At 35.1% G+C, this 23,729-nt stretch overlaps 1 protein-coding gene and 1 pseudogene across 1 annotated transcript in view; one reads left to right on the forward strand and one right to left on the reverse strand.

The window, feature by feature from the left end:
* Window positions 1-2,780: 2,780 nt before the first annotated feature.
* METTL25 (methyltransferase like 25) overlaps window positions 2,781-23,729 on the reverse strand; it is a 103,656-nt gene continuing 82,707 nt past the window's right edge. Inside the window, exons 9-12 of the mRNA XM_021689852.2 lie at window positions 20,289-20,382; window positions 5,189-5,263; window positions 4,560-4,631; window positions 2,781-3,006 (exon numbers count right to left, since the gene is read on the reverse strand). Of these exons, the coding sequence (XP_021545527.1) occupies window positions 2,914-3,006; window positions 4,560-4,631; window positions 5,189-5,263; window positions 20,289-20,382 (334 nt within the window). The 3' untranslated portion in view covers window positions 2,781-2,913. The remainder of the gene's footprint in view (window positions 3,007-4,559; window positions 4,632-5,188; window positions 5,264-20,288; window positions 20,383-23,729) is intronic.
* Window positions 14,721-15,553, forward strand: LOC110580197 (annotated as a pseudogene).

The raw sequence follows: 23,729 nt of genomic DNA on the forward strand, positions 1-23,729 counted from the left end.
GGGATAGGGTCAGAGGGCAAAGCAGACTCCCTGCCGAGCAGGGAGCCCGATGCGGGACTCGATCCCGGGACTCCAGGATCATGACCTGAGCCGAAGGCAGTCGCTTAACCAACTGAGCCACCCAGGCGCCCAGTTGTGTTTCTTCTAACTAACATGTTATTGGGCTCTATTTTCCCAGTAAGTCAATCTTTGTTTTATAATTGAAGCATTCAATTTATATTTAATGGAATCACTGACATATCTGGATGTAAGTCTACTATCCTATACTATTTGTTTTATATATGTATTGTGTGCCAAGAATTAATTGCTTTACATTGAGAACTGTAACCATCTGCATTAATATGACAGAGCTATGGGGTCTAAGAACTGAGACCACCTGTGTCAACATGATTTATTTGTTTGTTAAAGAAAAACTGCCCAGGAAAGATAAGATTGTAAATCAATAAATAACTTCATTGTTTCAGGAAACTCATATGTTAATTTATCTCAGACAATCTGCTCACCTTGGCAAAGAGCTCACTTATCAAGTAACAGTTTACTTATCAAGACTTGCTTCAAGACCCTTCCCTTGCTATAGACACTAATCATAAAACTATTGTCATGAACTTTTCCAAACTGCAATCTGGTCCCCACCTGAAAAGAGCCACCTTTTTAAACCACTTGAGCCCAGACTTCACAATCCTATAAATATCCTCTCCTGACTTCACCTTCAGAGACTGTTGAGGCAGAATTCTCTATTACTACAGAGTTCTAATAAACTTAGTTTTGCTTTATTAACAGATTGCCTGGAGATATTTTGGGGGAGTTCAATAACATATTTATTCCTTTAATCCTCATGACAACCTTGTAAGTAAATTCTGTTCTTATGTTCTTTTTACAGATGAGAAATTGAGGCATACTGAATACTAAAGTGACTTACACAAGGACACAACAATTTAACTCACATGAATCTAAGCTATGCTACTAATATTACTGAGTCTATCTACCCCTGAAGTCTACCTATTTGAAGATACTACAAAGGATCCTATGTTCTGACCCTCTCAGCCCCATACAATAATTACAGTACTGATTACAGTACTTTTGTTGTCTTCCCCACTAGATTGTGAGCTCTTTAAGAACAGGGACATACCCTGTTTGTCTCCATGCTGTCAGTGCCTAGCATAACCTCTGACACATGACAATCATTCAATAAATGTTTCTAAAATGAAAATTAAATGAAACCCCACTTTACAAATGAGGCTCTCAGATATTAAGAGTCTTGCTTTTGCCCAGTTAGAATGTAATTGTCATAACTTATGCTTCTGCCAATACCCCACATTCCTTAGCTCAACTGTAAACTGAATTGAGTTCTCCAAGAGCAGTTTTTATGAGACAAAGAGTCTACAAACATTGAAATGGGGATTGATATTTATAAAGCTATAGCCCTACCAAAATAGGATATTTCTTTGCTTTATTTGCCGAACTTTTATCATCTCAGTGTGATCATACAGGTTCTCTCTTGTGGATTAGCTTGAGTCACACAAATGTCTCTAATAAAAATGGAAAGCATTAATTGGTAAATGTACTTTCTGACAATGTTTTAAGACACAGGGAAGTTACTATAAAGTTTCCTTGGTATTGAAACAGTTGGAATTCACTTCTCTATACTAAACAGAGCTTTACACATATGAAGTTTTTTTTCTTTATTATAAGGGAAAATAATGTTATATATTTAGTCATCAGGGAAAAAGTTCAAAATTTTACATATCTGGGAGTGGGGTGGCAAATAGTGTGTGCATGCTTGTAAGTGTACAGATGAAACAAGATTGGTAAAAAGTTGATAATTACTGAAGTTTGTGATGAGTACCTGGGGATTCATTAGACTCTTCAATTCTGAACACATTTGAAATTTTCCATAATAAGCTTAAAAAATGGCTAATTTCCCCAGTATTGTACTAGCTATACAAAGTACCTGATCATTCACATATATAATGGCTGCAAACTTAATATCACAACCCAAAGCAAAAGTTATTCTTTCCATCTGTGGATAGACTCTAAAATTTACGAGAGTAGTTACTTCTTCTGCTGGAAGAATTTTACATAGTCTTTTGCTGAGCATCAAGGAAGCTTTTCCCCAACTGTCCATCTCTTCTGTGTATATTAGAACCTCAAGATTTCTGCAGATGAAAAGAAGCTGCACCACACCGGGCACAGTGCTGGCCTTCTTTCCTTTACTCCTGCTTTTCTCTGATTGGCTTTCTACAGAGCACAACGTAATTCCATTAAGTGCAACCCATCCCTTTATTTTAGTAAGATAAATAGCTTCAAGAATCCTGAAAGTCATTATCTCACAAGATGTAAATTCCTTTAAGGGCACAGAATATTTCCTCATGTAACTTAGATTAAAACACATATTAAGCACTTTTTATGTCTGCCTGGTTCCTGGGTGTTTCTTTCCTTTGAATGTGAATTTTCCCCTCTGGATAACATGGAAAATCCTTCCAAAATCTGGAGGAAAATGCAAATGATCTTCTGTACCAACTAATTTTACTATATATACACCTCTACCATTCCTCTGTTAATAAAAGTTTTTAAGTCAGTAAAAGTCAAAATGTGGTATGTAGCAAATATCAAGGGTCTCAAATATAGAACAGAAAACAAATGTCAGATTACAATGTCCTATTGATACACTAACTCAGGAACGTAGGTCAATCCTTTTTTAATATTTTCATGAGTTCTTATTTTATTAATGTATGCTTTGACAACGGAAAAATGGATTATGGTATTCTGTTGTTAGCTAGTATTTTATTGTTTATTTAAAATATAGAGCAATGTTTTTCAAATATTTACATAATACAACACACATGTTTAGAAGGGCAAAATTAGCAATCCGTTCCATAAACAGATACATCTAATACCTTGCTTCAACTGAAATCATTGCTGCTTCTTCAGGGCAATAATAGCGTAACATCTGGGAGATTTCACAGGATCAAACAACTTCACAAGTGTGGCCCATGCAATATCTTCCTGCAAATTGATAAGTGATTTAAACACATAGCAATTTGTTGAAGATAAGAATGAAAGATGAATCAAACTATATTGTAATATAAAAACAACACAAAAACAAACTATGTAAAAGAAAATTATGCTGTGGGAAATACAGATGTACATAGATAGTGAACTACAAGGTTACTCTTTGTTGCAATTGTGAAAAACGAAGTGGTCAAAAACAATTGGGTATTACTGAAACAAATTATTATACAATGAAACATTATTCAGCTTCTGTAGTATATTTAATGAGATGGGAAAATTCTAAATAGAATGAAACAAATTATATGCAAAATTGTACTTATAATTTGATTCCAATTTTAATTAAAGTAGGCATAATATGCTCATACATATATGTGTGGCATATATATATTAGAGAACGGCACTAAAAAACATACCAAAAATTTAAAATTAATGCTGATAGATGGAATTATTGTTTTTATTTTTTTATATTCTTCATTTAAAATTCTCTAATGTAAATATTACTCTTATAATATTATTTATACTATTTAAAATATTAAACAATATTTAAAGTATTAACAAATTAATATGATTTCTATCACTTCATAACCAATCTATTAATCTTCATGCATACTATTTACTTATTTTATTTATTTATTTTTTTAGCATTTACTTATTTTATTTAGGTCAATGGAAATTGTTTTGAAAAGGGAAATAGTGAGTACCTAGTAAAACAGGCTTAATTCTGTCACCTATAAATTTGGAAACCTAAGATTTCCAGTGATTCTGAGTTAGTTGGTAGCTTAAGAAAGTACACAAATCCAAATATTTAAAAATTGCCTTTTTCCATAAAAGTACAAATTAGAACAAAAGCAAACATTTATTAAAATCCATCTGTTCCAAATAGCCTGTTGAAAAGAAGAACTAAAACTACCCACTATGATAAAACAAAATTCTTAAAATAAAGCACTTATGATGGAAACTTAAGGCTGAATCCATGTATGGGTTTAATTTAAATAGTTCACATAACTATTTTGATCACAGCTCAGAGTAAAATCTGCAAAAAAACATTTTCCCTAAAGATAACCAAGAAAACAATTTTTGGGGGCATTCAACATAGGTAAAACAAACATGACTATGAAAAGAACAAAAGTAATCTGCACTGATCAGAAAGAAGTTTTTATACTGCAGACGACATATGTCCAAAATCCCAAAGTGATTTAAAAGGTAAATTCTTATAAAATGAAAATATACATACTATCTTTTATATCTGGTCTTTATTAATTTTGGCTATATAATATGTCACATACGATGCTTGTGTTTACTGCCTACTGTATAGTAATTACCATACAATTAAAGAACATAAACTTTTATTATTACACCTTGCTGAAAACATCTGTTGTACATATGTTTATGTTTAAAAAGAGATAGAATGAATATTTAAACTTGGAAAATATAATGAGAAAAATTATCTGACTAGTTTTATGTAAAAGAAAGTTATCCTAGATATAAGTGGATCCATTTACTGCATTTAATGAAGATATTATGTATTTTAAAATACCATGATTTACCTGTTCTTTCAGGTAGCAAAGTCGATCTAGAAGAATCAATGTCTCTATACAAGGAGCCAGAACAACTTTCAACTAAAAGAAAGAATGATAGGATGGTAGAACTTAAAAAAAAAAGACTAGCTTAACACTTATGTTTAAGAAAATATATCTACAGAAATTTATGTAAGGCCAAATCTCCAGTACCAATTGTACATCTTCAGAAAATGAATATTGCAGAGATCAAAAGTTTTTCTTTAATGATAATAGGAAAAGAATGTCCTTTGAATGACTTTGAGGTAGAATCCAAAGGCAGTCATACATATGTGATAGAGAGCTTTCAAAGGTACTAAGAGTAAAATTCATTAAAAGGAATGCTTGTGAAATAACTGCATTGAGACCAATATGTGTTCAAAGAACTCTGAAATTTCTTTCTGTGCATTTATGATACACTTTAAGAGAAATCTACCATGTGTTTTCTTTATTACATTACTGACACCTAATATAGTTCTGAAATAGGAAATGATCCAAAAGGGTTTTTCTGCAGTAAGAGAAAAACAACATAGATTGGTTGGTCCCATAATAAAAGTTAATAGAACCCTATTTAAGTCTAGCAACATATCCAATTTAATAGGTTTAATTCTGAGATTTACCATATTAAAAGCTTCCAGCTCATTCATTCTAGGCTTATACTTCTCGTAGTAGTCCATTATAACTTTTTCTGGCAGCTTCAAGATAAAACAACAACAAGAAATGCAACAACAGTTAAAAAAAAGTTTTTCTTTACCAAATATACCTTAAAGTAAAATCAACGTAACAATTTAAAACAAACTTCAGTGTCTAAAGAACTCTAAGGATATGCATGAAACAAGTCAATATAAGTTCTTTCATTAATATCTTCTGTACCTAGTTTATTTAGCGTATCATAAATAAAACCAGCAGTAACATCCTATTGATATTGTTTAATTTCAGCCAGTAGATGAAATATTTACTTTCACTTGTTTCTATGCATGTAGTACACAGGAGCTCAATAAACTTTTTTTTTTGAGTAAAATTAAGATTTAAAATGATGTATCTATAATTATATGTCCTAGAGAATAATTTTCAAAGGCAACAAGAACACAATAAGGACATATGTTCATATTTAAGGTAATTTCCTCTAACATCCACTTAACAAATCCATCAACAAGCATTACTTTCTTATTTTTTTCAAAAAAAATAGGATGCCTACAGTACACTGAACACTTGTGGTCTGCAGGCTGCTTTTTACAACACATATGCTTCTGTTCACACCAGCAGAACTTTATGTTTACTGAGTCGATTGTATTCGTTTCTAAACTTGATATAAGTAAATATTACATAACTAATAAAATATTAATGCAAAAGAAGAAGTTTTTTCTATAAATTGGATGCTTTTGTGAAAGGCTTGACAAAGGAAACCATCAGAAGAAACTGCTGTCAAATTACATATGGTGAAAGCAAATGAAAGACTGGATAAAAAGGAGTAAAAAATCTGAAAGGATTTGTATTCAGATTTTTTTGCAAATGCCTAAATTACTATTTTTTTTTATTATTTTTTATATATTTTATTATTTTTTTCAAAGTCCTTATTCTTTTTCTTACTGCACTAAATTTCTTTTGAACTTAGAAAGTACAAAAAGGTATCAGTGAAAAGTGAAGTTTTTGTCTCATTCATTTCTAGTGCAGGCTTCCAGAAAAGATTTCTCCCTTGGTATAGAATCCAAGCAGATTACACCTCCTTCCCCAACCCTCTTTAAAATTTTGCCCATCTTTCAATCAAATGAGTACCTCCTGAACCAAATTTTTGCAGTAACGTATATTAGACTGGATCCAGGCCTGAACTTCAAGCCAGCAAAAATTCGCATCTTACAAAATTGTGTGTGTTTGAATTATAGCCTTTATTTAGTCTTTACTTCTCTCCTGCCACCTGAGATCAGCAGTTACAGGACAACTCAGAACTCATAATCTTTTTTTAATCCTGCTCCACCAGCACATTGCTTCCCGTAAACATTGTTTTTCAATGTGAATCCATGGGTTCTCCAATAGTCTTTGTTTCTTTTTTATGTCAAATTGGGAAGCACTACCCTGGTCACCAACTGCATTTGTTCCAAACTAGGAATGGTTGATTTGGCTCCTCAGCATATTCCACTTTAGAGAACTGTATTCTGTTGGTTTTGCCGGGGATATGTAACCCTGGAAATTTTCTCTTGGTATCTTTCTGCATTCCTCTTTACCTTCATTGTGCTTCATAATACATGATTTGAGATTCAACATGCTTTCTGATTTTGTCAAAGAAGGAGTTTGTGTTTTGGTTTCTATTTGTTAGTTTAGTGTGATTCTAAAGAATAATAGAAGTCTGTTGTTTAAGCGACCAAAGCTGGACACTGTAGACTGATAGACTGTTGTTAGCTAAAGTCCATACTATCTCAGCCAGGTAATCACTGTCAACATCAATGATGATAAGTTATATTAATAGATACCCTTGATGGATGCCTGGGTGGCTCAGTTGGTTAAGTGTCTGCCTTCGGCTCAGGTCATGATCCCAGGACCCTGGGATCGAGTCCCCCATCAGGCTCCTTGCTTAGCGGGGAGCCCGCTTCTCCCCCTGACTGCCGGAGCCCCCTGCTTGTCATCTCTCTCTCTGACAAATAAATAAATAAAATCTTTGGGAAAAAAATAGATACCCTTGATATGTCAGGAACATGGCACTCTATTTCTGTGGTCTTCCTCTCAAAAACCCTTAGCCCCAGTCCAATTATGAGGAAAACATATGCAAATCCAAGTGAAGGAATATTCTACAAAATGTCTGACCAGTACTCCTCAAAACTCTCAAGGTCATCAAAAATAAGGTAAGTCTGAGAAACCGTCACAACCAATAGGACTAAATGCAGTGTGATATCCTGGATAGGATTGTGGAACTAAAAAGACATTATGTAAAAACTAAGGAATTCTGAATAAAATATGGACTTCAGCTAACAACAGTGTATCAGTCTACAGTGTCCAGCTTTGGTTCACTGGTTCTTGTGTACTTTTCATTAAAATGTTATTACGTGTGGTTTTTACATATAATATTGACAATGTTATTAGGTGTGGTTTTTACATATAATATTGCTTTTGATCTCAATTTAAAAGTATACTTGTTAACTCTTGTTTTGTTCTTTTCCCAAATGTAATTGCTACAAATCTATACATCATAAGTTACAGGACACTTTATTATTAACAGTATGCTCATTTTCAAGGATAATTTGAAGTGGTTTATAATATGATGAATAAAAACATATCAATAGTAGGGCCATTAAAGAAAGGATAAACTCTCAAGGGTGTACAATTCAAAGGAGAAAAACATGATACCTAGTCCCCTAGCTAAGAACAGCTGCTGGAATCAAGCATAAATGTACATTCGAGCCTCCTGATAGCTAAGGCAAAAAAACAAATAAGTTGAGTGTTCTTTGGAGGAGACTGTCCTATCATGAAAAATTGAATTATTACGTAGATTGTTATATAACAGAACCTAGATATGAAAAAGCTTTGAAATATTGTCTTTACTGAATGCCCAAAAATATCCTCATACCAAATACATTAAGACTCTGAATGTCTCTAAAACTTAAGCCCTATTTTATTGTGTTTCTGCCCAATCACTGCTTGGGGAAAGAACCCTAGGCTGCAACTTATGTAAAAATCCTCCTGAAGGTAGTTTCCCCTTTTCTACCTCTCTCACCTTATTTGATTTAGGGTATCTGTTTACAAAAATTCTATCCAAATACCTGTGAAAGCGATCAAATGAATCAATTAGATCCTCTTTTTCTGGGTCGGGGGGGCGGTGCTGTGCAGAGAGGGGAAGTGATAAAAGCGATATACAAAGTTTGCTGCAGATGGGAAGCAGAGTCATGAATAAACAACTCATCGATAAGCAAGAATCTGGAGAGAAAAATTATCTAGAACAAAGAGTGAAATAGCTGCTGGTTCAGAGCTCTCATTAACAAAATACATTCTGAGGAGACTAGACTGTACATCACTTTCTTGGTTTTTGTGAAGCCAAGAGATCTCAGTCTTTCTTATAAGTATATGTATTCCTGGACTAGCCTCCCACAAATTAATTAGAAAACCTGAGTAAATCTTTATTTCTTGCAATCAAATGACCACATATCTTCCTTTTTTTTTTTTTAAAGATTTTATTTATTTATTTGAGAGAGAGAATGAGATAGAGAGCATGAGAGGGGGGAGGGTCAGAGAGAGAGGCAGACTCCCTGCTGAGCAGGGAGCCCGACGTGGGACTCAATCCCGGGACTCCAGGATCATGACCTGAGCCGAAGGCAGTCGCTTAACCAACTGAGCCACCCAGGCGCCCCACATATCTTCCTTCTTAAAACCATAATAAAAGCAAACCATTTAATCATAACTCTGATAATGCATCCCTACAGGGATGAATTACTATAGGCATAGGGTTGTAAATAGTGGAATATAGTTCTTTAATGATGTGATTTGACATAGAGATTTATGACAACATAGATAGATCCAGAGGGTATCATACTAAGTGAAATAAGTCAGACTAAGAAAAATACCATGTGATTTTACTCATATGTGGAATCTAAAAAAACACAACAAACAAAAAGCAGAATCAGACCTATAAAATACAGAGAACAAACTGATGGTTTCTAGACTGGAGGGGGGATGGGCAAAATGGGTAAAGGGGAGTGGGAGATACAGGTTTCCAGTTATGGCATGAAGAAGTCACTGGAATAAAAGGAACAGCATACAGGATGTAATCAATGGTATTGTAATAGTGTTGTACAGTGACAGATGGTAGCTACACTTGCGAGCACAGCATAACTGTATAAAGAAATGGAATCGCTACACTGTATACCTGAGAGTAATAGAACATTGTGTGTCAACTTTACTCAAATAAAAAAATTAAAGAAAAAAGATAGATAGGGCTTGGGTATCTAGAATGTGGATGGCTAGTATGTGCATTGAAAGTAGGGAGTGGGGTTTAGTACAGAGTTCTTTACTGTTACTGAGGTAAGACCAAGAAATCATGGGACATTCCTGAGATACTGTAGGTAATTCAACTGCAGCTGCTGGGGGATTCAAGGCCACATTCTGAAGTAATGAGGCTTAACTGAGATAAATTAGAAGGCATAATAGGTAAGGATTAGGGTTTTATCATTAAGAATCAGAACTCTGCTGAGAATCTAAAAACATACTGGATCTCTAGCTCATGAGAGGGGGAAAAAAAGCACTCAATACTGAACAAAGGGGAAAACTAGAAATTTAAAGCCTGAAGATGAAGCTGTGTTGGAAGACAGTGATGAAATCAGGGTACCAGAAGCAAAGGCAAGGATTTGAGCAGTGTTCTGGACAAATCTGACTGTTGCCCTGGTTAGACTTCTGAGGTCCCATAACATGTCTGGATTTGCACTTGGAAAAAGCTCATGCACTTTCTGACTCTCTTTAAAGCTCCCGTAACTCTTTAGTACTTACTTGACTGCATAAAAGGAACTGCACATGTGCCTATACGTAGGACCAAAAGTTTCCTAAAGAACAAGTATTTGAGCTGCTCAAGCACTTGAACAAAGTACTCAGTTAAAATCATAGAGTCTTGTCACATACATCAACCTGTTCTGCTAGATACAAAATATACAAATGACATTATTGCAATAAAATAAACTCTTCAGAGCTCTCAGATCCTGGTAGGGGAGATCAGAACTACCGAGTTTCTGGAAAGGGGAATAATTTACTACATAGTTCCCAGAAAAGTGATCTCCAAATCACTGTCCTGTGATTTTTTTTTTCCTCCCAAGGTTCACTGAAAGTTCAGGATAACCTTCCAATTAATTTTGTTCTAAACTTTTTTCTTCCTTGCTTCCTTCCTTCCTTCCTGAACTGGAAGAACTTGGCACACAAAATCATTATACAAGAAGTTTTACATCCATGGTGTTTTTTACTATTACAATCTATAAACCAATAGTAAAGAGATGGTCTGCTATGACACTTAAAAAAAGCATTATTAAAATGAGATCCTACACTGCTATTTTCCAATAGGAAAAAAATCAAGTTCATTAAGGTATGAATTCTAATGTGGAGCACCTTTTTATAAAGAAGCATTAGAAAAGATGGTCTGAGGAGCACCTAGGTGGCTCAGTGGGTTAGGCTTCTGTCTTCAGCTTAGGTCACGATCCCAGGGTCCTGGGATCATGACCTAAGCCGAAGGCAGACGCTCAACGACTGAGACACCCAGGCACCCCATAAATAAAATGTTTAAAAGAAAAAGAAAAAATGGTTTGAATATAAACTCTACTGATGTTCTACATGCCTGCTGTACTATTTTCCTAAAATGTAGAATTATAATTACAAAATGTGGACAATGATTAATATTTTATATAAGGCAAAAGGATGTTTGATTAGTAGATAGGGAATCTCTCTAAATGTGGCTTTTCACAGTTGGTAGCCAGCAGCTTTGGCAGGTGAATCACAGTCAGCAGGGGTGTCAAGGTTAATGACAGCACAAAGGTACACTTATTGCATCAGACTGATAGGCAGGCTTAGGCTGGGCCACAGTATCTCTGAGGAGAACTTCTAGTAAAGGCCTCTAAAAAGACCTGAAACAATTTCTGTCCTTTACCAGAAGAGGTTTATCTTCTCTAATTGGCTCCCACCCTTCTCAATATTAATGCAGGCTGTATTTTTAATTCTCCAAAAACTTTTGTTGCTTTTACTTTGTGTAAGGTTCACTTCCTTTGGGTTTGGTGGTTTCAGGTTTCCAAATTTTTTTTTAAAAAAATTAAAGCTTCAGAAAGTGCAATGAACATTTATATATGCACTACTTAGATTCACCTATCACTACTATATTGCTACATTCATTTTAACCATCCATCCATCTTTATTATTGTTATTACTGCTGATCCATTTGAAAGTAATTACAAATGTCATGACTCTTCATCCCTAAATGCTTCAGCAAGTAGATCCTAGGAACAAGATATGCTCTTACATAACTCATCCCTAAATCCTTCAGCAAGTAGATCCTAGGAATAAGATATGCTCTTACATAACTGCAATAATCAAGTTTAGTAATTTAACATTGATCAAATATTGTTATCTATTATATAGTCTATATCGAAATTTTACCATTTGTCCTAACAATGCCTTTTATAGCTCCCCACCCTTTTTAAAAAGACATTTAATTTTTAAGAGTATTTTTATTTTTGAGAGAGAGCGAGAACAAGTGTGGTGGGGGAGGGGCAGAGAGAGAAGCAGGCTCCCCAAAGAGCAGGGAGCCTGATGCAGGACTCGGTCCCAGGACCCTCGGATCATGACCTGAGCCAAAGGGAGATGCTTAACCGACTAAGCCACCCAGGTGCCCCCCCCCCCACCTTCTTTAAGCATCCAATCTGGAATGGGGCATTAGTATCTCTAATCACATTTAATCTGGAACAGTTCAACTCTTCTTTGTCTTTCATGAAATTGATATATTTTTTTAAATTGAAGAACTGACATACAATATGCTATTAGTTTCAGGTATACAACACAGTAATTTAACATTTATACACATTACAAAATGCTCACCACAATAAGTCTAGTTACCATCTGTCACCATAAGAAGTTGTTATATTTTTGACCATATTCCCTATGCTATACATTACATCCCTGTGTTTATATATTTTATAACTGAAAAATTGTACCACCTAATTCCCTTCAACTATTCTCTGCATCCTCCCCCTCCCTTTCCCTCTGGCAACCACCAATTTGTTCTCTGTATCTATGAGTCTTGTTTCTGTTTTGTTTGCTCATTTTTTTTTTTTTAGATTCCACATATAAGTGAAATCATATGGTGTTTATCTTTCTCTGACTTATTTCACTTAAAAGTTACTTCACTTATTTCACTTAAATTCATAATACCCTCTAGGTCCATGCATGTTGCAAATGGCAAGATTTCATGCTCTTTAATGGTTGAGTAATATTCCATTGTGTATATATACCATATATACATATATACCATACCTTCTTTATCCATTCATCTATTTATGAACATTTAGGTGCTTCTACATCTTGGCTACTATAAATAATGCTGTGATGAACAGAGGGGTGCATAGGTCTTTTTGAATTAGTGTTTTCATTTTCCTTTTTTTCCCAGATAAATACCTAGAAGTGGAATTGCTGGATTGTATGGTAGTTCTATTTTTAATTTTTTTTAAGACTTATTTATTTTAGAGAGAGAGTGCTTGTGTGTGAGTGGGGGGAGGGGCAGAAGGAGAGAATCTTCAACCAGACTCCCCACTGAGCACGGAGCCCAACTTGGGGCTTGATCTCACAACCCATGAGATCATGACCTGAGTCAAAACCAAGAGTCACCAACCTAGCCACCCAGGCACCCATATTTTTAACTTTTTGAGGGACCTCATATTGTTTTCCATAGTAACTGCACCAGTTTGCATTCCTACCAACAGTGCACAAGGCTTCCCTTTCTCCACGTCCTAGCCAACACTCTTTATTTCTTGTCTTTTTGATAACAGCCACTCTAACAGGTATGAGGTGCTATCTCGTTGTGGTTTTAATTTGCATTTCCCTGATGGTTAGTGATGTTGAGCATCATTTCATGTCTGCTGACCATCTGTATGTTTTCTCTAAAAAAATATCTATTCAGGTCCTCTGCCCATTTTTTAATCAGCTTGGGTTTTTTTGATATTGAGTTTATGAGTTCTTTATATATTTTGGATGTTAACCCCTTATCAGATACATCATTTGTGAATATCTTCTCCCACTTGCAGGTTGCCTTTTCCTTGATGTTTGATGGTTCCCTTCATTATCTGACACTGACACATTTTGAAAAGGCCAGTTACCTGGATGTTTTCTCATGAGTAGATTCAAGTTACGCATTTTGGGCAGGAATATTACATACGTGATGCTATATCTTCTTCAAAGCATTGCATTATGAGGCAGATGATGTCAGTTTGTTCATTACTGGTGATGCTAACTTTGAAGGCTGATCTACTTTTTGAAATGAATTAACAATCTGTGGGAGGTACTGTGAGTCTGTGTAAATATCCTGTTCCCCCACAAATGTTTTACCCAATGGTTTTAATCCCTTGATGATTCTCCTGTGAATCAATTATTACCATGGTGGTTGCAAAAAGCAGCCAGAATTTACTTATGGGTATAATGCAAATGTTAAAGGAATTCAATCTATATCACTTATGGACATATTACCACATGGAAGAGGTCATGAGCTCTCTACCCTTGTTGGCTTTCCCGTGGAATAATTCCTGCCCTCTCACCTGTATTTAAACCACCTGGTGATTATTCTTAGCTCTGATAAATCTCTGATTTAACATCCAAAGATCAGTTTACTTGGCCTCTCCACATGTGCCCACTCCTTTAGCCTCATCTCTCAACTGCTGCTTTTCCTGCTGGCTTTGTACTCCAGCAGTGTTTAGTTCAGAATCATGTTTCTCATATCTGTGTGTTTTTGCACAAGCAACCCCACCCCAGCACCTGCAATTAATTCTTTGCTCCCTACTTGCCCACCTTGTCTGCTTGATGAACTCCTACACATTCCTTCAAGACCAAACTAAGGCATATCCTTTGTGAAATCTTCACAGGCAAAGTGAGTTGCTCCTTTCTCTATGCTTCCATCCTATTTTATATATGTGTCTATTGTTGTAGGTTCATGCTATATTATAATTACTTGTTTTCTTTCTAAACGGGTTATATCTTAATTATCTTTGTAGCCCCAGAGTTTATACTGTTCTTAACACATGGGAGATTTTTCAATGTAAGTGTTTGTTGATGAATAACTAAATCATTTTGGTCTCAAAAGTTTTCCTTTTGCTGTTCCATTTTGGAAACATATCTAAGAATATTTTTCTAAATTATCCTTTACTGCTCTTTTTTTAAATTTAATTTTATTATATTATGTTAGTCACCATACAATACATCATTAGTGTCTGATGTAGTGATCCATGATTCACTATTTTCGTATAACACCCAGTGCTCCATGCAGTACGTGCCCTCCTTAAAACCCATCACCAGGCTAACCTATCCCCCCACCACCCCTCCCCTCTAGAACCCTCAGTTTGTTTCTTGGGAGTCCACAGTCTCTCATGGTTTGTGCCCCCTCCGATTTCCTCTCCTTCATTTCTCCTTTACTACTCTTACCTATCTTGCAAGATGGTGGGTAAAAAGGCTGAGAAGAAACCTGAAACCAAAGCTGATCCTGGTGGCAAGGTTAAGAAGGGTAACCTCAAGGCTATAACACCAAAGAAAGAGAAATCCTGTCCTAGTCAGAGGAATTGGCAGATATTCCCGATCGGTTATGTATTCCAGAAAGACCACATACAAAAGGAAGTATTCAGCAGCTAAACTCTGGGCTGAGAAGAAAAAGAGAAGGTTCTTGCTACTGTCACTAAACCAGTTGGTGGTGACAAGAATGGTGGTACCCAAGTGGTTAAACTTCATAAAATGCCTAGGTATTATCCAACTGAAGATGCACCTTGAAAGATGCACTGTGTGCTGAGGCACAATAAAAAACCTTTCAGGCAGCATGTGAGAAAACTGTGAGCAAGTATCACTCCTGGGACCATTTTGATCATCCTCACTGGGTACCACAGAGGCAAGAGGGTGGTTTCCCTGAAGCAACTGAGCAGTGGCTTGCTACTTGTGACTGGACCTCTGGCCCTCAGTTGAGTTTCTCTGTGTAGAACACACCAGAAATTTGTCATTGCCACCTCCACCAAAATTGATCTCAACAGTGTGAAAATCCGAAAACACCTCATTGATACTTACTTCAAGAAGAAGCTGTGTAAACCCATATCAGAAAGGTGAGATCTTCAACATAGAGAAGGAGAAATATGAGATCACACAGCAGTGCAAGGCTGATCAGAAAGCTGTGGATTTGCAAATTCTGCCAAAAATCAAAGCTGTTCCTCAGCTTCAGGGCTATCTATCTACACACTGTGTTTTCTCTCTCAAATGGAGTTTATCCTCACAAATTGGTGTTCTAAATTTCTCACAAAGAACCTAATTAAATAACTTATCCATTAAAAAAATAAATTATCTTTTACTTACTTCCATTAAGGTTTTAGGTTAGTAGTTTTCAACTCTACCCATTCAACACTACAGCATCCTCATCAAATCATCAGTTTTATTGTCTTTATTTTACTTTATGTGAAATTAATTTCAATTATTTCAGTATTCATTATATAACACACAAGTTCTAGAAAATAAGCTTTTCTTTCTCTCTTCTTATAAACAAATAATCCAGGTCATTCTTTGTCTAGCAAATAATATCAATTCTGATGCTTTTAAAATCCAAAGGAGATATGTGCATGTTTGCAATTGTGTGTTTGTATACATGCAGTATAAGCCAGGGGAAAGAGACAGAAAAGCAGAAAAGTAATTACCAATTGACAAAAGAAGGCAAAATGCTATGGACCATGAAGAAATTATGAAAACTGAGGTTTTCTGAAATTGGTGAGATACCCAAGTTTGGGACAGAAGATAAAGTTTGAAAATACCTAATCTCTCTTTTTACATTTAGGTAAAGCTAATCATTAGGATGTTAATATTTTAGACACTTTTCAAGTCTTATGAAAATGTTTTACAAAGAAGTAACTGAATGTTACAAGAATTTTACTCAACTTTCATTCTAAGAAATTGATTCATTATAAACAGTATACCTGCTGATACAAGGTAGTTGATGTTCTGCCACAATTTATTATTTTCAGTGGTTATAGAGTTAGGCTTAACTTCACTACAGAATCTAAACACTCTCCTTAAATAGACCTATATTTTATACTGGGCTGAAACAATATTGCCTATAAGTGGTTAGAGCTATACAAAAACGAAAGATCCAGCAGGGGACTGTTTTGAATAAAAAGTCTTCAAAATATAAGAACAGAATCATTGCTTCTTCCCCACTTCCTCTCTCCATGTTTCTTGGTGTTAACATGTAAAGTGGCATTTAAAAAAACATATGGGGTTTATAATGGAAATATTAGATGACTGCAAACTGCATCACTGAGATGACAAATGCTTGAAGACAGTGGACCTCAACTGGGGGTGGGGAGTAGGGATTTTGCCCCCCAGGGAATTTTTGGCAATGTCTGGAGACTCTCTCTTTTAATTAATAATTTTTTTTTCTACCAGTGGGGTGCTACTGCTGACATTTAGTGGGTAGAGATCAGGGATGCTGCTAGACATCCTTCAATGCACAGGACAGCCTCCCACAACAAAGACTTATCCAAATGTCAACAGTGCTGCCAAATCCTGCTCTAAGAGAAAATGTCCAATGCTGTCTTTCACAACTGACGATAGGAATTATGGACTAAGCTTGTAAGCTGCGCATAAACCACTTATATATCTAGTACACGGAGCTCTGGTCTCCTTTGGAATGATAATTTGTTTGGGAATGTTTTCTGTTTACTTCCATACGTTTAACATGATTTCTTGTAACTAAAAATATATCCAGAGCACATTAAGAGATTTTCTAGACACTTTATTACTACATAGTTTTGAATATTAAGAGATCTGCTTTAAAAGATTAGAAACAGGGGCGCCTGTTGGTTAAGCGACTGCCTTCGGCTCAGGTCATGATCCTGGAGTCCCGGGATCGAGTCCCACATCGGGCTCCCTGCTCGGCAGGGAGTCTGCTTCTCCCTCTGACCCTCCCCCCCTCATGTGCTCTCTCTCTCCTCTCATCCTCTCAAAAAAATAAAATCTTTAAAAAAAAAAAAAAAAGATTAGAAACACATCAAAGCATTCACCATACTTTCCACTATATATCAATAAATGATTATAAATTTAGTCAAGGATCTTTCAAGTATTGTGGTATATTTAACATTTTAAACTTAAATGGTTTTGATATTTTTCAGTGCCTACTTTTTGTGCTTGCATGTGAAAATTAATTTCATTTAGAACCATACACAAATCTCTTTTTACTGAGCTTGTCAAAACTTTAATTTGAGCATTGATACTTCACAATGTGGGAGAAAAATATTAGGAATCTGTATTGGATTGAAAACATAACTTTGGTTTAGGTTTCCAACAACTCTGACCTGACAGATAAAACTTTCTCAATTCCTCTTGCTTAAAATTCAAATAAATCCCCCACCCACAAAACATGTATTCATCTGTTTCCTTCCTTTCACCAGTATATCCTTTTAAATATTGGTTACGTTGCTATTATGTTGTTCTGTACCTTCCTCCCCCAAAGTCTTCCAGCTTGGGTTTCTTGTTCCTTTTTGTCTTCTAACCCATTTTGTCTGACATATTTGTTCTTAATGAGCTTAAATAGTGTTATGAGAAAATCAGTAGGGCACTATTACTGCCTTTATTAACTAATACAAAAAATAATTTAAGACTGATTTTACATGGTGATACTTATCTACATTAGTCTTTTTTTTTTTCTGTTTTTCATTTCACTTCTCAGTATAGTGGTGGTTAACAGTTGAGGTTTTGGGGTGCCTGGGTGGCTCAGTCGTTAAGCGTCTGCCTTCGGCTCGGGTCATGATCCCAGGGTCCTGGGATAGAGCCCCGCATCGGGCTCCCTGCTCAGCAGGAAGCCTGCTTCTCCTTCTCCCACTCCCCCTGCTTGTGTTCCTGCTCTCACTGTGTCTCTCTCTGTCAAATAAATAAATAAAATCTTAAAAAAAATAAATAAAAAAAAAAACAACAGTTGAAGTTTTGATGTTAGCTGAATCTGTGCTCAAGTTCCACCTCTACTACTTGCTAGCCCTTTGACCCTGGGAAAATGACTTGCCTTTTTCTACACCTCTCTTTCTAGATCATTACATTGGGAATAATGATAGAATCTACCATAAGTGTTTCTGTGAAGAGTAAATGAGATAATGTTGTGATGTTCTTGCACAATAACTACCACACAGCAAGTGCTTAGTAACTATTAGCTATTATTAGTATTTCTGTCAGAGGTGCCTGGGTGGCTCAGTTGGTTAAGCATCTGACTCTTGGTTTCATCTCAGGGTCGCCCTGCATGGGGTGATTGAGCCCCGCATCAGATTCCATACTCAGTGGGGAGTCTACTCCAGATTCTCTCTCTCTGACCCTCCCTGCCCACACCCCGCTCTCTCTTTCTCTTATCAGTCATATAATAAGCATATTAAGGAACATTTACTACGGTTACTATTAAAGACAAACTTGGGAAGAGAAAGCTTTCAGGAAGGATAAGTAACATTTTTTCTGGATTTTTTGCTGTTTAGTTTTTGCCAAAGGATAATATATTTTTAGTTTAAGAAAAACTTAGTTCTTCATCTGTGAATGTAATGCTGAGGTTTGTGTTCTTGACATTACTGCAAGATATAAAATTGAGATACGGAATTAAGATGTACACTAAATAAGACTGATTGGAAGGAAAACCAGTCTGATTTATTAAAAACATTTTTTAAAAAACCCAGAAATAAAATAACTAGGATAAAAGTTGTCTATTCTCATTCATTTATGTAAGACTAGAAGGATCTTCATTTGGTGACTAAATAAAAATATTGACAAGAGTCATATCAATTGTGTTATTACATAGAACATATACAAAGATCAGAATAATAAAAACTATACATAAAGTATAATAATATTAATTATAATAACTAATATAATAGTATCCTAATACATATCTATAATATATAATAACTATATATAAAAACTCATACTATTTTGATTGCATTTACTATGTAAAAACATTGTGCTTGGTATTTTACAAATCATATGAGTCAGAAATGCTTTTGAATAGCCATTTCATAGAGGAGGAATCTGATTAATAACACTCTAATTGCTTTAAATAATAAAACAACTGGGGAGTAAGTGACAAATGGTACAATAAATAATACCCTTTAGCTTTGATATAATGTAATCATACCTGTATTACTTTTTCAAGAAATCCATCTCATTCCTTTAACCATCTATTTTATTCTTTATTTCAATTTATAACCAATTCAAAATACCAGAGTGGGGCATTTGGGTGGCTCATCAAGTGTCCAACTCTTGATTTTGGTTCAGGTCATGATCTCAGGATTGTGAGAAGGAGCCCTGCGTCTGGCTCCACTCTGGGCATGACCTGCTTAAGATTCTCTCTCCCTCTCTCTGCCCCTCCCCCCTAAACAAACAAAAAACCCAAACCAACAAACACAAAAACCCAAAATACCAGAGTGGTCCAAGTTCAACTTAATACTTTAGTCAATAACTCTGAATTGAAAGTTTATTTTTTTCCTCAGGGTTAGAATATTTATTACTACTAGCCAACTAGCTTACCATTTTATCTTCAACATTAGGTTCTCAATTATTAGCTTGAGCCTCCTCTATGATATCACCACTTCTCAGGATTCTCCCTTTCATAAAGGCTTTTGAATTTTAAGATTTTTGATTTTAATTAGTTATACAGTCTTTAAATAAATGCAGTTTATTGTCTTATTGCTCTTGCTTTACTTATAATTCCCATTTGTTCTGTTATCTTGTTTTTTAACTGTTTTGATTTGAGAACTGGTACATGGTACCTGAATAAACCTAACGGGGAGTCTTCTAGAGATGTAGGACAGCAAACCATCCATACTGACAGGAAAGATGAACTTGGAATAAAGGTAATGGAGGTATGGTCTCAATATAATTAGATGTTTTTCACAAATGGAAGAAAAGTAGAAGGTAAATTATTTTGTATCATCTCAATTCATTACCCCATAGAAGTTATCCTGTTTTGTTTTGTTTTTTTTATGAAAACAACAATCATATACTGACCTTGGACTCATCTAATCCAAGCTTCTTTAGAGACTTTCTGACATAGTCCAGAAAGGAAGAGGATTTTGAATACATTTTACCCACGTGCCGATCACTGCAAAATAAAAGTGAATCACTTTTTAGTTTTTCCAATTTATAGATGATTTTAAATTCAATCATGAAATATTTTTAAATACTTTGTGTATATGGCACAAGCTTCAGATTTGACAAAGATGTAGTAATATTTTTGTAAACATTTTTAAATTACATATTATAAAGTGTTTAAGATCTGCTTCTGAGAATTCCTTCAACATACAGCAGTGGAAAACAGTATTTGAATACTATAAGAAAGAACTTGTAAACTTACAATATTAAAAAGCTTCATTTTTAAAGAGAACTATAGGTCTTTCAAAAGTTTCCACTATGCTACAAAACACATTTAATTTTACTGGCAACATTATAGTGCATATTTCACTGCAACACCTGCTAATGGTGGCGATAATTCAACAGCTATGCAAAGAGAACTCCTTCAGTGCCAGCCATTAAAGCACCATATGCTGAGTTGGGTCTGACTTGATCTCATTTATGCCCTGCAGATTTTCACCACAGTTTAAACAAAATATGAGATGGTTTTAAATTTAAATAATGAAATATGAGAATATCACATCGCACAACTTTGGTTGCAACTGAGGTAGAATATAAAAATCAAGGGAATAAAAAATTCACCACTTCCAAGTTATCAAAAACAATGAATAAAGCCTCACTTACTACTCTTGGCAGTATAAATATTAATCCCTCTGATTAATTAGACATGAAGATCTATCAATTCTTCCTTTGAAATGTATCTCAAATATATTCTTTCTGCTCCATTTCTAGATGGCCACCTCAATTCTACTTATGATTATCTCGAGTCCTAATTATTATAGCTACTTATTATTTAAGCCTGAAGTCTGTCCTCTTCATTACTGCCTGCACTGTCATATTTTCTTAGAGGAACATTTTTATTTACTACTTCCCTGCTCAAAAAACTTTCAATACCTTTGCCATTTCCTGGGATAAATTTGAAACTCCTTAGTTAAGTGATCAGGGACCACTATTTTCTGGCTATTCCCACATTTTCCCATTATAATCCAGAATTCAGTTTTCCTGCTCATTGTTTCAGACTATTCTCCACTGTTATGTCTTGGTGCATTTGCTCATTCAATCACTTCCTAATGGATTATAAGGTTCTCCACTCTCTTCTTCAGCTCAGTTAAACTAGAGTCCCCCTATATGAACAAGCTCAAATTATGTATTCTTTTTGGTAACATGACTAGCAACAATCCTTTCTAATTTTGAATTTCTATAGCCTGTATCCTTCTTCCATTCATTTGTTATATCATCACTGCTTTTAAATAATAGCTGTTTGAATAGATATAGGTTCCAGGAAGCAGAAACTATATCTAAGTTTCTGTGTAATTCTCAGATCCTACACATACTTATCTTACGTATAACAGATATCATATAATAGATAATGTACATCTTACCTACTACAGGTGGTGAAAACAGAAGCAGTAAGACCAATTAGAAAGTTATTACAATAATCTAGAGGAGAGTTTGGACCTGGGTGGTGACCTTGAGGATGGTGAGAAGCAAGAGAATTTTACATATATTTTAATGGTAGAGAGTACAAAATTGTTGAAGGACTGTATCTAGGCAGTGTGAGAAAGAGAGACGTCAACGCTGCCTCCAAGATTTCTAGCCCAAGCAATGCGAAGAATATGATTGTTATTAACTGGACTATAGTTTGGGATTCATCAGCATATAGATGGTATTTAAAGCCATGAGACATAAGATCACCTAGGTAGTAAGTATAGATTAAAAAAAAAAAAATAAAGGAACTCCAACAATTAGAGCTCCAGAAAAAAAAAAGAAAACAACAAAAAAAAACCAAAAAAAAAAAAAAAAGAGAGAGAGAGAAAGGGGAAAATGTGTCTTATGAAGGACTTTGCTTACAATACGAGAGAAAAAAGATCTTCACTTGAGTGGTAAATTGTGTAAAATACTGATGACAGGCCAAGTAAGATGGTTGAGAACTGACAATGGGATTTAGAAACATGGGTCATTAGTGCCCCTGAAAGAGTGGTTTGATGGAGTGATAGAAGTAAAATCTGATTGGAACTCACGAGAAAAAGTAAAAGAAATTGGCAGCATTTTCAAGGAGTTTTCCAGTAAAGAAAAGAACAGATAAAAGACAGTTGAAAGGGAATATGGGGTCCCAAAAGGATTTTCAGAATCTATGCTCTTAAGCACTCTGTACATCGTTTTATTTAAAAAAACTAAAAAATGGCCATCGAGGAACTCACTAGGTGGTACAGGAGTAGACACAAACAACTAATTGTACTATCAGGTTCGATCAGAACAGTAAATCACTGATTAAATCCTATGGGAGAAGAGAAGAGGGTGAGAGGGAGAAAAGAAAAATATCACAGAGATGTCTTCCAAACTGGGTTTTAAAGAGTGCTTAGATTTTACCGGCCAGAAGCTGTGGAAGGAAAGGGTGGCAGAAATGGGGAGGATATTCCATGTAGCTACAGGAACTTCAAGGAAGCATACCAGATATAAAATTAATTGCATGAGAAACAATGAATAATCCAGTGTGGCAGGACAGTGTGCATGGGCAGCTGCTTGGGGTGCAGAGGGGGAAAAATAGGGTGATGGATTAGGCTGCAAAGGATCTTAGTGACAGATCAGAAATGGCCTTGAATGCAATAAGGATATTTTATTGTTTGAATATAAAGAAGAGGAATTATCAAACATTTTGAAGTTAAAAAAGTGACATGACTGTTTCTGAAAGACAAATGATGGGACTTGAAGAACAAATTAAAAGGGGGCCCTCTGTCAGAATAAAGCATGGTCAGCATGCTAAAAAGGAATTAGTATTCATTCTTTTAATAAAAGTGAATGCAGTAGATCTAATTAAAATTCTACTCAAGTGACTCCAACACCACCCACATGTTTTTCCAAAAATACAATTGCAAGAACATGGTTTACATGTAGCACTTTCCAAAGAGGCAACATTAGTGTAGGAAATTTTAGGAAAATGTGAAGTAGATGTATACCAAATAAATGAAAACAAGCACATGCAGGACAGAAAGTGACAAAATCCAGTTTCTCCATCACTACAAAATACTTATAAAATTAATTATTTTGTGCCTTTTTTATGCTAACACATATTGGAAGACTTGAGATCCACAACATAAAATGTTACTAAAAATGGCAAATGGTTAAGGGAACTCCAAAAATCTTCAAACTACTCTGAAATTTAAAAGACCAGACTTCCTAAGTTCAATTTAGCCATACATTATTGATTAAGTAATCAGTTTTAATTTTGTGAGTCAGTTTTTGTGATCTGGTTTATAACTTTTCTATTTGACTATAACAAAATCAAAATAAAAATTAAACTAGGTAATATATAAAGGT

Source organism: Neomonachus schauinslandi, chromosome 5 (genome assembly GCF_002201575.2).
Source record: "Neomonachus schauinslandi chromosome 5, ASM220157v2, whole genome shotgun sequence".
In the NCBI taxonomy this organism is placed as follows: Eukaryota; Metazoa; Chordata; class Mammalia; order Carnivora; family Phocidae; genus Neomonachus; species Neomonachus schauinslandi.